The sequence below is a fragment of the Salmo salar genome, chromosome 23 (assembly GCF_965601325.2).
Source record: "Salmo salar chromosome 23, fSalSal1, whole genome shotgun sequence".
Taxonomy (NCBI): domain Eukaryota; kingdom Metazoa; phylum Chordata; class Actinopteri; order Salmoniformes; family Salmonidae; genus Salmo; species Salmo salar.
This window is the reverse complement of record NC_138313.1, coordinates 21115931-21132134: the sequence shown is the minus strand read 5'-3', so window position 1 is coordinate 21132134 and position 16204 is coordinate 21115931. Positions and strand designations below refer to the sequence as shown.

Sequence of the window (16204 nt, the reverse complement as noted above, 5' to 3'; positions counted from 1 at the left end):
TTAGATTAGAAGCACTGAGCTCATTCATTATGTAGTGATAACTACAACTGCGAAGTAGAACTGAGTGTAGGCTACTACTGAACTCGTTGGAGACTTTGGAGATGTTCACTGGCACAGGTTCAGGTGACATGTGTCTCGTTTCCATGGAGAAGTTAAATCGAAGTGGGATGAGCTTCGGCGCCATTTTCAAACTACTTTACCGCCGACAGAGAACAAGCTAGCTAGCTAGTTCAGATCAGGGCGAGCCGAACGACAGCTTTGCATTCATGAAAAATCCATGTACTGACTGACCACCATCGCAAACCTCTACAAGGTGTTCCACCTGGCACATACGTGAGAGTCTCATGCAGTCTTTTCAGCGTTGTTTGTTCGATAACTTTGTTTACAGAAGTCATGTCAACAATCACAGCTAACGTTAGCTAACTAAGTTAGCTATCTAGCTAACCGGACCGTGGATTTGTGAGTATAATTTAGCTACTAATGAAAGTTTTACTGGCAAGAATATATGTTAGCTATAGCAAGCTAGACTGTCAGTGAAATCCTGGTTTCCCTTTTTCCATAACTTTACCTGGCCTGAACGACCTAGTTAACGTTAGCTGGCTAACTGCAGCTTGATAGGATGAATGAGCTGGCTAACGTTACTTGCTCTGGTCCAATAGTAGCCCATTTCAGTTGTCAATGCACAACCAGTCCATCTTGGGCTAGTCCAATAGTATTGGCTAGCTATGTAGCCAATAAACTGTAGTCAGCAAATAAACTAGCACAGATGGAGATGTCTACGAATCTTTATTATGTCCTGTTTTGTAGACTGCTGCAGCAACAATGAGTACCAATGCAGAGAGGAAGTTCATCAACCTTCGGAAACGTCTGGATCAACTGGGATACAGACAGCCTTTGGGAATCGAGACCCTGCCACTGGTGGAAAAATTGTTCTGGTAAATACATATTCACCTCTGAGACATGATAGTAAATGACCAGTTATATAGAGAGATGGTATTGCGTCCCATGTTATAGTGAATGAGGTTTGTGTGTTTCTGCCTATACTGCAGTGATCTGGTCCACACCACTGAAAGTCTGCGCAATGCCAAGCTCAACGCAGGGAAGACTGAGAAAGAAAGCCGTAATCTAGATGCCCTCCTGGAGCCATACAAGACGGAGAATGCCCGGCTGGTCCGGGAGAACAACGAGCTGCACCTTGGACTCCTCAAACTCAGGGAGGAGAAAGACCGAGTAAGCAGAGGTATCAGTCCACACAATGCCACTCAGTGAAGCAGCAGTCCATTCATATATGAATCCCACTGTCCTCTCGTAACAGAAATAACTGGTCTAACCCATTCATTTTTACTCCTTCTGTTATCACTGGCAATACATATATTTTGATATGAAACCTGTCACTGCCCTTTGTCTCAGAGCTCAAAGCCTACATCAGAAAGCTGGACCATGAGACATCAGACCTGAAGTTCCTAAACAACCAGTATGTGCACAAGGTCCGCTCCCTGGAGAAGGACAGCAAGGCCAAGACGGAGCGCATTCAGCAGCTGCAGGAGAAGAACATGCAGGCTGTGGTGCAGACACCAGGTAGGACATAGACCCAACATCCACTGGCATCCACCTCATACTTCTATTACCCACCCACAAGTTATTCACTCAAGTTCTTAAGCTAGAGCACCACTACATGTCCTGTTTTTCTAACGTGTACATCCAGCCTCTATACAACCACACACCAGTTGACCAGGATGTTTCCATTCATGATGATTTGACAGGAGGGAAAAAGCACAGCATTCCTTTCAGACGTCAGCGGATGCAGATTGATGAGCTTATCCCGCACTCCTCTGGCCCCACTCAACCTGTGGCGCAGCCTGATGACCCGTACATCGCAGATCTTCTGCAGGTGGCTGATGACAGGTGGGATCCTCCTTGTAGCTGTTTAATCACTTACAAGCAATTGATTTTGCATTTATTTAAACATATTAACAATGTACAATTAAATAGTATGCTAGTGCTATTCACATCAAGATGCATCAAAGGGATATTTGCAATGTTTTAATTTTGTAATAACTAGAGGTGTAACGGTTCACCAAAGCCACGGTTCAGTACGTATTGTGGGTTTGGAGATCACAGTTCGTTTGGGGGTCACGGTTCGCTTTCGGTACAGCGGAAAATTAAATGCCATCCGTTACTGTAGTTCATTTTAGTTTATTTAAGAAAATAGAAAGTATTGGTGTTCCTGATTGTGCTCTCATCAGGTATATGGAGCCATATCAACACTTAGTATTTTCTTAAATCAAAATGCACAATTACTCAATAACAACAGTAAAATAATGTGCAATATGCATGTGAAATCAATATGTAAACATGATTGACATTGTATAGGCTTATGCTATAATGTTTTCTTACAGAGAGAAAAAGATGTGCACTTGTGACTCTCATAAAGGGGGCGTGTCTGTAGCGCGGTACTTCTCATCTCCCACTCCGGGGTAATGTAATGGGGCTGTCACAGCTTCTCTGTAGCCTTGGAGGTCCATCCATCCATTAGGGGCAGCAAGTAGCCTAGTGGTTAGAGATTTGGGCCAGTAACCGAAAGGTTGCTAGATCAAATCCCAGAGGTAAAAAATCTCTAGTTCTGTCCCTAAACAAGGCAGTTAACCCACTGTTCCTAAGCCGTCATTGTAAGTAAGAACAAGTAAGAACTTGTTCTTAACTGACTTGCCTAGTTTAAATTTAATATATATATATGTATATGTATGTGTGTGTGTATGTATGTATGTATGTATGTATGTAGTAAGCACAACACAGGGTGCATTGGCCAATTCATTGATAACTTCAGATTTGGCTTGCTTTATAGGCTATGGCAGCTGCACAATCTATTCTCATTGAACATTGGCAAATACTCTTAACATTTTATCCACAAGTCTCTGTCCATCACTGTTGTAATCTACTGGGAAGCCAAAATGTTCCCAAACTGGATATCTAAACGATGATGGAGGATTGTCCTGGTTTATCGACCCCACCACTCGCCATTGTACAGAACTAGTTCCCGGCCGCGTGTCACAAAAGGACAGTTTGAAATGAGCCAATTTAAGATTTGAATTGGAATCAGCACATAGACTGTAGTTGTTTTAACGGAATAGCCTGAATTGTTTTTATTTTTCAGCTGAGATTTACTCGAGGCATACAAAGGAGTGCACTTGACTCTCTATATAATCTATTGTCGTGACGTGACTTTCATTAATGTGATGACTGTTATTTATTCAATCCACTAACTATGTTTAATTGTTGCCCAATTAAATTAATCATGTAACAATTAACTCATTAGGAATTTGTGGCACCACGGAATAAGTTGTTTAACGAGTTACCATTTCCCGAAACTCTAGAAGATATAAGTTAAAACAGTATATTGATAACTGACACTTATTAATCATTACCTTATATCAGTTCTCATTCTGAACAGTCGTAACCTTCTTGGATCTGCATGAACCCCAATCTTTCCTGATTATTCAGTACTACACAAATTGGTTTAATTATTTATTTACTAGCTAAATAATAACACAGAATACACATACACACTTACGAGACAAAAGTCCCTAGTGGACTGACAAGATATGACGGCTTGTTACATCATAGATGGGAAGGGGGAAAAAGTGAGAGCGAAGGAGACACTTATCGTACATTTGGAAACTACGCTCACAGTAACCATTTACTTTGCACACGAACCACTGCCTGTTTTGGAATAAGAAGTAATGAATGTATTTACGTGTGGATGTCTTTGTTCGTTGTATGTCTCTGTTGAAACCAATCAATTCTTCTATAGGAAGGGGTCGATTGGTGTAAGGCTCTGGTTGTCCACCAGAGGTCGCAATGTCCTTAGTTGTCCTGGCTTCAATGGGCTGTTTCCTCAGAGCAGCTACTTATATGCACCAATGATTGTCTAAGATGCGATTTTCTCCTTCACACCTCGTGTCTTTAGTCAGAGTTTGAAGCACTTTACACACGTAGCTGCAGACTGGCGGTACCCTGGTCTGGTAGGTGAGGTTATCTTCTTCATCTTGTGTTGGTTCACCGTTTCAACCATTTCCCACATGTAGCTAATGCTCCACGCTTTTCTGGTCTGGTAGGTGAGGTTATCTCCTCAGAGTTTCCAACCATTTCAATGTGTGGACCACGGTCTCACATCTTCTGGTATGAAATATGAATTCTTACCCAGTCCTTTTAAGCACTCTGGTCGAAAATGGCGGTTCCATCACGCTGACAAGCTCTCTGACCTCATTCGGGGCATGGCTAGTTACTGTGCAAAGTATAATCAAAAACGATGATCTCGTTTAGAGAACTAAAATCACATTCCTATCTTAACAAAAATAGTTTCAACCTTTTGCATATTGTCTACACCACGTATTGGATGGAATCTTGACATAAACAAGTTACAGTATTTTTGTTATACCATTTTTATAAAAAATTTTGAATGGCATCACAAAGTAGACATGTTCCAATGACCACTTCCCACATTTGGATGTTAGAAATATTGTTCCAGTGTTCACTTTTGGACGTTAGGGTTTTTTGGTGGCAAAATGTCTCTGTAACAAAGCACATTCCAATCTTGATACTAAAGAGCAAGAGCAGGTTCTCTGCTGCATAATATCTACGATTGGCATGAGGTGTCATAAAACTGTTCCCCCCCCCCCGTGGTGAGAGGGGTCTGGTCATCGTCAGCCATTTGCCAAGCAATTAAGAACACCTTCCTAATATTGAGTTGCATTCTTCGAGGCATGGACTCTACAAGGTGTCGAAAGTGCGTTGGCCCATGTTGACTCCAATGCTTCCCACAGTTGTCAAGTTGGCTGGATGTCCTTTGGGTGGTGGACCATTCTTGATACACACGGGAAACTGTTGAGCGTGAAAAACACAGCAGCGTTGCATTTCTTGACACAAACCGGTGCGCCTGGCACCTACTACTATACCCTGTTCAAAGGCACTTAAATCTTTTGTCTTGCCTACTCACCCTATGAATGGCACACATACACAATCAATGTCTCAATGCTTAGAAATCCTTCTTTAACCTGTCATCTCCCCTTCATCTACACTGATTGAAGTGGATTTAACAAGTGACATCAATAAGGGATCATAGCTTTCACCTGGATTCACGTGGTCAGTCTGTCATGGAAAAAGCAGGTCTTAGTGTGTGTGTGCATACATACAGTGCATTCGGAAAGTATTCAGACCCTTTGACATTTTGTTACGTTACAGCCTTATTCTAAAATGGATTACACACACACGGCCAGCTCTAGAAAGAGTCTTGGTGGTTCCAAACTTTTCTATTTAAGAATGATGGATGCCACTGTTCTTGGGGACCTTCAATGCTGCAGACAATTCCTTTGATCTCATGGCTTGGTTTTTGCTCTGACATGCACGGTCAACTTATATAGACAGGTGTGTGCCTTTTCAAATCATGTCCAATCAATTGAATTTACCACAGGTGGATTCCAATCAAGTTGTAGAAACATCTCAAGGATGATCAATTGAAACAGGATGCACCTGAGCTCAGTTTCGAGTCTCATAGCAAAGGGTCTGAATACTTATGTAAATAAGGTATTTGTGTTTTTATATTTTTCGCTTTGTCATTATGGGGTATTGTGTGTAGATTGAGGATATATATTTTTTAATCAATTATAGAATATCTATCTATATACCCCCTCCCATTTCAATACAAATATGTGTACCATTACAGTCCTAGTAATAACTGTGATTAATTTTACCCTAGGATCCAGGAGCTGCAGCAGGACATAACCAAACTGAAATTAGACCTTGAAAGAGCTCAGGGCGGTATCAAACACCTCCACATACAGGTTGAGGAGCGAGACAAAGAGATTGAGCGTCTTAGTCGAGCACTTGATGGAGGGCGTCCTTATGATGTCATTTCCCTAGAGGCTCAGACCATCAGCAATGAGAAACTGATTGCCCACCTTAACCTGCAGGTAAGAACCAAACCCTGACCCACTTCACGCAATGGGTATTACCCAGACATTGAATTGATTTCCGCAACCTACCCTCAAACTGAAACTGACCACAAATAACTTACTTGTATCTGTCGACACCAACAACCATCAACTCAGGCTTGCCAAAGTCCTTTGAGCACTTACTACACATTGACCTCTCGGTGTCGTGTTCCCAGATCGAGTACCTGCAGGAGACTAACAGGACTCTGGAGCAGAAGGTTCAGGGGCTGCAGCAGAGGAAGCAGGATGCATCCACCGAGGTGGCGGACCTCAGTGCCAAGAACCAGGAGCTGTGTCAGGAGCTCACCCACATAGACCACCTGGCCAAGCAGCTGGAGAAGGACAAGGACCTGGTACTGGAGACTGCTGACCTGGAACTACAGGAGGCCAAGGTGAGAAAGTAGGGGGGAGGGAAGGAAGGAGATGATAAATGGGAACAGGAGGAGTACTGTATAAAGACAGGCAGAGGGTTCAATTTGAGGGAAACGTTTTTGACAATAAATCTGTGGCCTGTTTTTCTCCTCAGAAAGAAATCCAAAAGCAACACCGAGCCTTGGAGGACTTGGAAGATGTAATCACTAAGTTAAGAAGGGTATGACTTTGTATTTATTGGGCTTATAAAGGCTTGTAGCCTACACGTTCCTGTTAAAACTTAACGTCTCAATGACTAGAGAATGTCTATCTGTTACAGTACCACATCAGATAGTTGTTAAAGGGCAACTTGAATCTGTGCAGCATTTTACTCACAATATCATAGTTGTATCTGACTCCTCTGACTGGATGTTTTAGGACCACGCTGAGGGAGACTACGAGAAGGACCGTCTGAGGGACCAGCTGGGGGAGCTCAGGGAGCAGAATGAGAAGATGGAGGGACTGATGAACTTCCTGGAGGAAGAGAAGAGGAGGCTTCAGGACAAACTAGAGAAAATGACTGATGCTGGTGAGTAGCAGTGTTTTTCTCCTGTCTCTCTGGAACTTTGGGACTCAAATGTCTCTCATTGATTATAGTTGGCCTAAGCCCAACTGACTCTGGTTGCTGTATCTAGATAAAGAGCTGGTGCTTGAGCTGGAGAGCATGAGGTCTAAACACGGTGTGTGTGGGAAGGACCCCTCCCCATCTCGCCTGGACGCATTTGTCAGGAGCCTGGAAGAGGAGCGGGACTATTACCGACAGGAGGCTGAGCGCTACCGCAGGGCCAGGGGACCAGGCGTCATGGACCACACTCCCACGCGCAGCAGCCCAGGCAGGGGCAGGAGTCCCAGGGGGAGAACAGGCTGGCATGGCAGGGTGAGAGAGCCAGCCATTATACTAATGCAAAGAATACATAGTTATGTTCTCATTTACTGTATATACGTACATAAACCCATGGTACTAGTAAGCCTCTTATATCATTATTTTGTTTGCATGTATGGTAAATAATTAATATTTGTGTGTTATTTAGGGGGACAATGTTGATTTGGAGCTCTCCCGAACAGTGAAGGAGAGAGATGAGCTCCAGGCTGTACTGCTGGGTTTTGAGAGACACATGGAGGACATCCAAACCAACGTCAAGGCCCTTACTGCTGAGAGGGACCAGCTTAGTTTACAGTGCAAAAAGGTGAGACAGGCCAGTCCAGGACATGGCATATCAAATGAAAAAGACTGTTTCAGTGTAGTACCAAACATTGAAAGTCTAAACATACCTATCAATTCAGGTGTCAAATACACATCTTACACCCTCCTCAGTTGATTCAGTATTTGAAAGCCCCTGTCTATGACGGGGGCACTCAAGTACTACTGTCCGGTCACACAAATGTCCTAGATGGCAAAGGTCTGGATGGATATTGTCTAATAATAATAATAATGTTTATCGGCATAGTAACAAACCCCAACCTCGCGACCCCAAACTGTTCACACCCCTCTTGTTGGCGGAGAGAATTTTGTTTTAAAGCTGCAACTCCCGTACGGACTTGGGAGAGGCGAAGATCGAGAGCCGCGCGTCCTCTGAAACACAACCAAACCAAGCCGCACTGCTTCTTGACACAATGTCCACTTAACCCGGAAGCCAGCCGCACCCATGTGTCGGAGGAAACACCGGACACCTGGCAATTGTGCCCTGCCCCATTGCTCTCCCGGTCGCGACAGAGCCTGGACTCAAACCAGGATCTCTAGTGGCACAGCTAGCACTCTGATGCAGTGCCTTAGACCACTGCGCCATTCGGGAGGCCCCCAAATCTACACATTTTGCCATGGGTCGGAGAGATAATGTTGCTGGTCTATGACATTGTGTATATCCATTAGAGGTCGAACGATTATGATTTTTCAACGCCGATACAAATACCGATTATTGGAGGACCAAAAAAAGCCGATACCAATTAATCGGCCAATTGTTTTTTTAAAAAATGTTTTATATATATTTGTAATAATGACAATTACAACAATACTGAGTGAACAACGAACACTTTTGTTTTAACTTAATATAATACATAAATAAAATCTATTTAGTCTCAAATACATAATGAAACCTGTTCAATTTGGTTTAAATAATGCTAAAACGCAGTGTTGGAGAAGAAAGTAAAAGTGCAATATGTGCCATGTAAAAAAGCTAACGTTTAAGTTCCTTGCTCAGAACATGAGGACGTATGAAAGCTGGTGGTTCAATATTCCCAGTTAAGAAGTTTTGGGTTGTGGTTAATTATAGGAATTATGACGTGTCGAATATTTCTCTCTATACCATTTGCATTTCATATACCTTTGACTATTGGATGTTCTTATAGGCACTTTAGTATTGCCAGCCTAATCTCGGGAGTTGATAGGCTTGAAGTCATAAACAGCGCTGTGCTTCAAGCATTGCTAAGAGCTGCTGGCAAACGCAGTAAAGTGCTGTTTGAATGAATGCTTACGAGGCTGCTGCTGCCTACCACCACTCAGTCAGACTGCTATATCAAATCATTTACTTTATTATGATTATAATTAACACACAGAAATACGAGCCTTTGGTCATTAATACGGTAAAATCCGGAAACTACCATTTTGAAAACAAAAATGTTTATTCTTTCAGTGAAATACGGAACCGTTCCGTATTTTATCGAATGGGTGACAACCCTAAGTCTAAATATTGCTGTTACATTGCACAAACTTCAATGTTATGTCATAATTATGTAAAATTCTAGCAAATTAGTTCATAGTTCGCAACGAGCCAGGGCGGGTCAAACTGTTGCATATACCCTGACTCTGCTTGCACTGAACGCAAGAGAAGTGACACAATTTTCCTAGTTAATATTGCCTGCTAACATGCATTTCTTTAACTAAATATACTTCTGTGTATTGATTTTAAGAAAGGCATTGATGTTTATGGTTAGGTACAGTTGAAGTCGGAAGTTTACATACACTTAGGTTGGAGTCATTAAAACTCGTTTTTCAACCACTCCACAGATTTCTTGTTAACAAACTATAGTTTTGGCAAGTCGGTTAGGACATCTACTTTGTGCATGACACAAGTAATTTTTCCAACAATTGTTTACAGACAGATTATTTCAATTAATCACAATTCCAGTGGGTCAGAAGTTTACATACACTAAGTTGACTGTGCCTTTAAACAGCTTGGAAAATTCCAGAAAATGATGTCATGGCTTTAGAAGCTTCTGATAGGCTAATTGACATCATTTGTGTCAATTGGAGGTGTACCTGTGGATGTATTTCAAGGCCTACCTTCAAACTCAGTGCTGCTTTGCTTGACATCATGGGAAAATCAAAAGAAATCCGCCAAGACCTCAGAAAAATAATTGTAGTCCTCCACAAGTCTGGTTTATCCTTGGGAGCAATTTCCAAACGCCTGAAGGTGTACCATGTTCATCTGTACAAACAATAGTACGCAAGTATAAACACCATGGGACCACGCAGCCGTCATACCGCTCAGGAAGGAGACGCATTCTGTCTCCTAGAGATGAACGTACTTGGGTGCGAAAAGTGCAAATCAATCCCAGAACAACAGCAAAGGACCTTGTGAAGATGCTGGAGGAAACAGGCACAAAAGCATCTATATCCACAGTAAAACGAGTCCTATATCGACATAACCTGAAAGGCCGCTCAGCAAGGAAGAAGCCACTGCTCCAAAATCGCCATTAAAAAAGCCAGACTACGGTTTGCAACTGCACATGGGGACAAAAATCATAGTTTTTGGAGAAATGTCCTCTGGTCTGATGAAACAAAAATAGAACTGTTTGGCCATAATGACCATCGTTATGTTCGGAGGTAAAAAGGGGGAGGCTTGCAAGCCGAAGAACACCATCCCAGCCGTGAAGCACTGGGGGCAGCATCATGTTGTGGGTGTGCTTTGCTGCAGGAGGGACTGGTGCACTTCACAAAATAGATGGCATCATGAGGATGGGAAATTCTGTGGAAATATTGAAGCAACATCTCAAGACATCAGTTAAAGCATCAGGAAGTTAAAGCTTGGTTCGCATATGGGTCTTCCAAATGGACAATGACCCCAAGCATACTTCCAAAGTTGTGGCAAAACAGCTTAAGGACAACAAATTCAAGGTTTTGGAGTGGCCATCACAAAGCCCTGACCTCAATCCTTTAGAAAATTTGTGGGCAGAACTGAAAAAGCATGTGCGAGCAAGGAGGCCTACAAACCTGACTCAGTTACACCAGCTCAGTCAGGAGGAATGGGACAAAATTCACCTAATTTATTGTGGGAAGCTCGTGGAAGGGTACCCAAAATGTTTGACCCAAGTTAAACAATTTTAAAGGCAATGCTACCAAATACTAATTGAGTGTATGTAAACTTCTGACACACTGGGAATGTGATGAAAGAAATAAAAGCTGAATTAAATCATTTTCTCTCTTATTATTTTGACAATTCACATTCTTAAAATAAAGTGGTGATCCTAACTGACCTAAGACAGGGAATTTTTACTAGGATGAAATGTCAGGAATAGTTAAACTGAGTTTAAATGTATTTGGCTAAGGTGTATGTAAACTTCCGACTTCAACTGTACATTTGTGCAACGATTGTGCTTTTTTCGCCAATGCGCTTTTGTTAAATCATCACCCGTTTGGCGATGTTGAAGTAGGCTGTGATTCGATGATAAATGAACAGGCGCCGCATTAATTATATGCAACGCAGGACAAGCTAGTTAACCTAGTAATATCATCAACCATGTGTTATTAACTAGTGGTTATGTGAAGATTGATTGTTTTTTATAAGATAAGTTTAATGCTAGCTAGCAACTTACCTTGGCTAGTTGCAGCCATGAGGTCCTTTTGACGCTGCACTCGCGTAACAGGTGGTCAGCCTGCCACGCAGTTTCCTCGTGGATTGCAATGTAATCGGCTGTCCAAAAAGGCAGATTACCAATTTGTTATGAAAACTTGAAATCGGCCCTAATTAATCAGCTATGCCGATTTAATCGGCCGACCTCTAATATCTATGTCTGTACTGTAGGTTCAGGAGGAGCTGAGGCGGGTTCGTACAGGATCAGAGCTGTCCACAGAGGTCCTGAGGCTGAAGGAGGAGAGGGAGCAGGCTGATGCTGACCTACAAAGGATCACTTCTGAGAGGGACACACTCAGAGAGAGACTAAAAGTTGCCCAGACCTGTGCTCTCACAGACCGAGAGGAAGAAGAGCGGAGGATCCTGAACCTGGAAAACACCATCAAGACTGTGAGACTGATCAACTTCTCATCAAATCAAAGCCAAATGATCCTGTCGCAGTTGATCATATTACTTTTTGTAGATAGAACAACTTACAAAGATTTTACAACCACCGTGTACTGCGCTGTCAATCATGTCTGCCTCTGCCATTATTACCACCTCAGCTGATCTTGCATGCATGATGTACCAGGAGCAGAGTGTGTTATGGTGTGTTTTTGGTCCCAGTTGGAGAGGGAGCGTCTGGACCTGCGGTCTCAGGTGTCAGTGCTGAAGGAGGGCAGGGTGGCTATAGAAGAGGAGCTGAAGGCTCGCTCCACTGCCCTGGTCCACACTGCAGAGGAGACGGCCCAGCAGAGAGCTGAGTCCAGCGCACTACGGTACTGTCTGTCGGTGTCCGTCTCTCTTTCTTTGTATGGATGTGATGTCATTTATGTAATATAGTGATGGGAAATGGCTAATTCCCGCTCTATGTTCAGGCTGTTGCAGGAGCAGATGGAGCAGTCTCTGTTTGACACACAACACAGGCTCTCTGTGAAGACCAACGAGCTCCATGCTGCCCACCAGCAGATGGAGAAACTGGAGGAGAAAATAGGTGAGGGGTTTGTGGATGCAGGGGTTAGTTAGGCCTGGATATCTTACTGTTTCCCTTTGTTTATTCTGAGATGGGTTTTTATTAACAAATAATAATAATTCCATCAGCTGAGCTGAGTCGCCATGACTCCACCCAGAGAGACGGTGTTGCTGTGCTCCAGAAGACTGTCTCTGCTCTGGACAGGGAGAAGGATGCTCTGCAGGATGACGTGGACCAGAAGACCGAGAGCCTGGCCCTGCTGCAGGACGAGCTGTTCAGGAAGGTAGGGCACTAGATACCAGTGACTGGCCTGTACATGTTAGAGGGACTAGAACTATAGGAGTAGGCAGTCCTGCAGAGAGTGAGCACTGTTCTGTCTCTCATTCTGCAGGAGAAGACACTGGAGGAAGTTAGACATACTGTTAAAGACATGGAGAACTCCCTAGAGTAAGTGTATACTCTTCTTGTGTGTTTTGAGATGTCTGTTCGTGCATTGGTGTGAAAGGCACATCTGCCTAATATGTGTGTGTGTGGCGAGCGAGTGGATCAGTGATATTGTGTTGTACCTGCAGTCAGCTGAAGGGGGCGCTGAGCAGCCGTGAGCGGGAGATAGCCAGTCTACGCAGACAACTTGACTCTGCCCAGGAGGAGCTGTCTGGAGTGGGGAGAGAACGAGAGATCGCCCTGCGAGAGAACCGGAGACTAAAGGATGACCTAGCCACTATGACCAGGGAGAACCAGGTACAGAGCACAGTTGGATAACAGAGCTTTTGTGAACAGAACAAAATTCTGTCACCCACAATAGACGTATCTAACTTGGGGGCACATTTACTCTACAAGTTCTTTTATTTAATTGGGATGCAAACATTTCATACATACTCTGTTTTCATGGGTCTCATTTGCACGTGTTGTGTGTCCAGGCTGTGCATGCCGAGATGGAAGAGGCCTTGCATGAGAAAGACGAGCTGAAGATGAGAGTTCACTCCTACATCTCAGAAGTGGCCAGGATAGAGAATATAATGCTTGCAAAGGTAAGCAGTAACACTCTACACAGCAGTAGTATAGTCACACTAGGTGTTTCCCTCAAAGGGATTGTATTCTAGTGTAGATATTACAATTGGATTGTTATGTATCTACTGGAATTGATCATGTCTGTTTTCCAGTGTTTAGCCAAGTACACATCCTCCAGTTGCTATGGAGTCCTTCCAATGATTTAAATAATGTTGTCTTCCAGGAGCAGGAGAACAGGGAGATGCTGGAGCGGTTCCGGATGGCCCATGGGGAGTCAGAGGACCGGGAGCTGAAGCTACAGCACGCTGAGGGCCTCAACAACTCCATCCGCCTGGAGCTGCTCTCCTCAGACACAGAGAGACGACACCTCAGAGAGACTGTGGGACATCAGGAGAGAGAGATCCAGGAGGTGAGACTGGGGGGGGGGGGCAATGTGGGTGGAGAAAAATGCTGTAGATAAAGCTTAAAATGGGTAGAGTTTTAGTTTTGTTTAAATTGCCCACTAGCTTATGTTGTCTGTTCTTGCATAGCTCTACCCAATATCTACTATACTGAATTCACTTGCATTGTTGCAATTGGTGATGAGGATCCCTGTTCTGTCCCAACCTTATAGCACATGAATGCCCTGCAGGCGTACGAGGCCCAGGTGTCATCCCTGGCCCGGGGCATGTCCCGGCTGGAGGAGGAGCTGCAGGCGGCCCGGGGGGAGAAGACTGTCCTGCTGTCTGACCTGGCCTCTGTCAGGGAGCTCTGTGTCAAACTGGACTCAAGCAAAGAGCTCAGCACCCGCCAGCTCACCTCCAAGAGCATGGAGCTGGAGAGGGTGAGCAAACCGACTGCATCTCAGTCCTCCACCCTTTTCATTTCCCTTCATGAATTTAGCAATGGTGGAAATGTACACCACACACGTGTGTGTGTGTGTATATACTCAGCAAATATGGACTTGGTCTTTTACCAAATAGGGCTATCTTCTGTATACCACCCCTAACTTGTCACAATACAACTGATTGGCTCAAACGCATTAAGAAGGAAAGAAATTCCACAAATTTACTTTTAACAAGGCACAGCTGTTAATTGAAATGATTTCCAGGTGACTACCTCATGAAGCTGGTTGAGAGAATGCCACATGTGCAAAGCTGTCATCAAAGTGTGGCTACTTTGAAGAATCTAAAATATATTTTACATTCTTCAAACACTTTTTTTGGTTACTACATGATTCCATATGGGTTATTTCATAGTTTTGATGTCTTCACTATTATTTTACAATGTCGAAAATAGTACAAAATAAAGAACCCTCGAATGAGTACGTGTGTCCAAACTTTTGACTACACACAATGCATGTACCAATAAGTTGCGATACAGGCCTTGCTAAATGCAATAACCTAGCTATAAGACAATGTGCCCTGTCTGTGTAGTGTCGACTCTGCCCTTCATTATGTCTGTCTATGGGCTTGTGCTGCTCTCGTAGGTGACAGGAGAGCTGGAGGACGTGCGCTCGGAGGCAGAGCTGCTGAAGAAGCAGCTGGCCAGTGAGAGGCTGACTGTCCGTAACCTAGAGACACTTCTCTCCTCCAATCGGCAGAAGGAGTTCCACACGCATTTGAGCGCCAGCGAGAGGGACTCGGAGCTGAAGGTTCTGCGGGACAGACTCGCCCTAGCTGACAGCAAAACGTAAGAGAAGGTCCTAAAGAATCCTTGAGCCAACGAATGTACTTCTTCACAGACCCACTGATTACACACAATCTTGAGTCTTACTGATTTAATAAAGATAAGTAACAGTGTGTATTGTGTCTGCAGGGCAGGGCATGCCAGGGAGGTTTCACTACTCCGAGGGAAAGTCTCTCAGCTGCAGACAGAGATGGACGTGCTGAAGAGACAGCTGACCACTGAGCGCTTTGAGCGGTGAGCTGAATGACTCTTTATGTGCCCAGCTTATCAATCACCTACCTCAATAATCCAAATGTTTGTTTGCGTGTAATTGAAAAGGCCGAGGGCTACTATCTGTCCCTCATGCCCTTGTTGTCTCTACCTCAGTGAGAGGGCTGTGCAGGAGATGCGCAGGCACGGTATGTCTTTCTCCTCACTGCGGAGCTCCTCCCCCCTGAGCAGATCTCTGAGTCCCCGCCCCCCCTCCCCGGAACGTTCCATCCTGCGAACTCCAGAGCGCTCCACCGACCGGTCACCAGAGAAGTGAGTTACACTCACAATACTACGTACGTGCTTGCACAGACACACACACACATCACTTCCTACTTTTATATCCATTCTGCAATCACTGCGATACGACTTTCTAGATCACACCGATTGTATTCAAGCCTGTAATTGATGTGACTTCCCTTTTTCCTCCACAGAATTGTGAGCTTTAAGGAGTAGAGACACCAGACAGGGAAATGAAGGAGCTGGAGTGAGTGCGTGAGAGAAGCCTGTAAGGGTATCAGTTTGGACGCATCAAACGCAACTTAGCAACTCGTGTCCAACAAAAATGCTTCTAATGGTCTAAAATGCCACCGTCCTCCTTCCCTATGAAGGATGCAATAACTTGGATCAAAGTTGAAATCATGCCGTCCTCTCACCAAAGATAATTCCAGTGCCAATTTTTTGAAGAATTTGATTGTCTATATTATGTTCCTCCATGGGGGAAAAAATGGACTAATTGAGCTACTAATAGTATTGTCAAATTGAAGTGTACCTTGGAGGTACTGTACATTTTCTGCTTTTACTTGGGAGATCCATAGGTGATTAGACTGAGATACTTTTACCAAATGTATTTATAACAATCTGGACTTGGTTATTAGACCACTGATAGGAGAATAGTTCATTAGTTCAGCTTTGTGTTCTGTGGTATTTTTACATGTTTAATGTTACATATTATTCCCATTATGCCTAAATTAATAACTTATTCCTTCAAATAAAGTTTTGTACAAACAAATTCACTGCACTCGTCTGTACCTAAAATCAGAGACAACACAACAGCCTTTAAATTACCCATA

The 16204-nt window shown here is 43.7% G+C and overlaps 1 protein-coding gene across 4 annotated transcripts; it reads left to right on the top strand.

Moving 5' to 3' along the window:
• The first annotated feature begins 182 nt into the window (after window positions 1-182).
• cep135 (centrosomal protein 135) lies at window positions 183-16143 on the top strand. 4 transcript variants are annotated; one of them, XM_014169017.3, is made up of 24 exons: window positions 183-459; window positions 808-935; window positions 1050-1240; window positions 1411-1578; window positions 1764-1905; window positions 5756-5969; window positions 6167-6382; window positions 6517-6582; window positions 6780-6930; window positions 7037-7278; window positions 7433-7588; window positions 11423-11641; window positions 11858-12009; window positions 12109-12224; window positions 12332-12486; window positions 12595-12650; window positions 12776-12944; window positions 13124-13234; window positions 13438-13623; window positions 13846-14037; window positions 14683-14885; window positions 15012-15116; window positions 15249-15404; window positions 15566-16143. In XM_014169017.3, exons 2-24 carry the CDS (start codon window positions 823-825, stop codon window positions 15585-15587), a joined length of 3501 nt encoding a protein of 1166 aa, XP_014024492.1. In that variant the 5' UTR covers window positions 183-459; window positions 808-822; the 3' UTR covers window positions 15588-16143. The 4 variants fall into 4 exon arrangements, with proteins under 4 accessions (XP_014024492.1, XP_014024490.1, XP_014024491.1 ...); XM_014169015.3 differs by having other exon boundaries at window positions 13828-14037; XM_014169016.3 differs by having other exon boundaries at window positions 13828-14037; window positions 15249-15427.
• The last annotated feature ends 61 nt before the right edge of the window (window positions 16144-16204 follow it).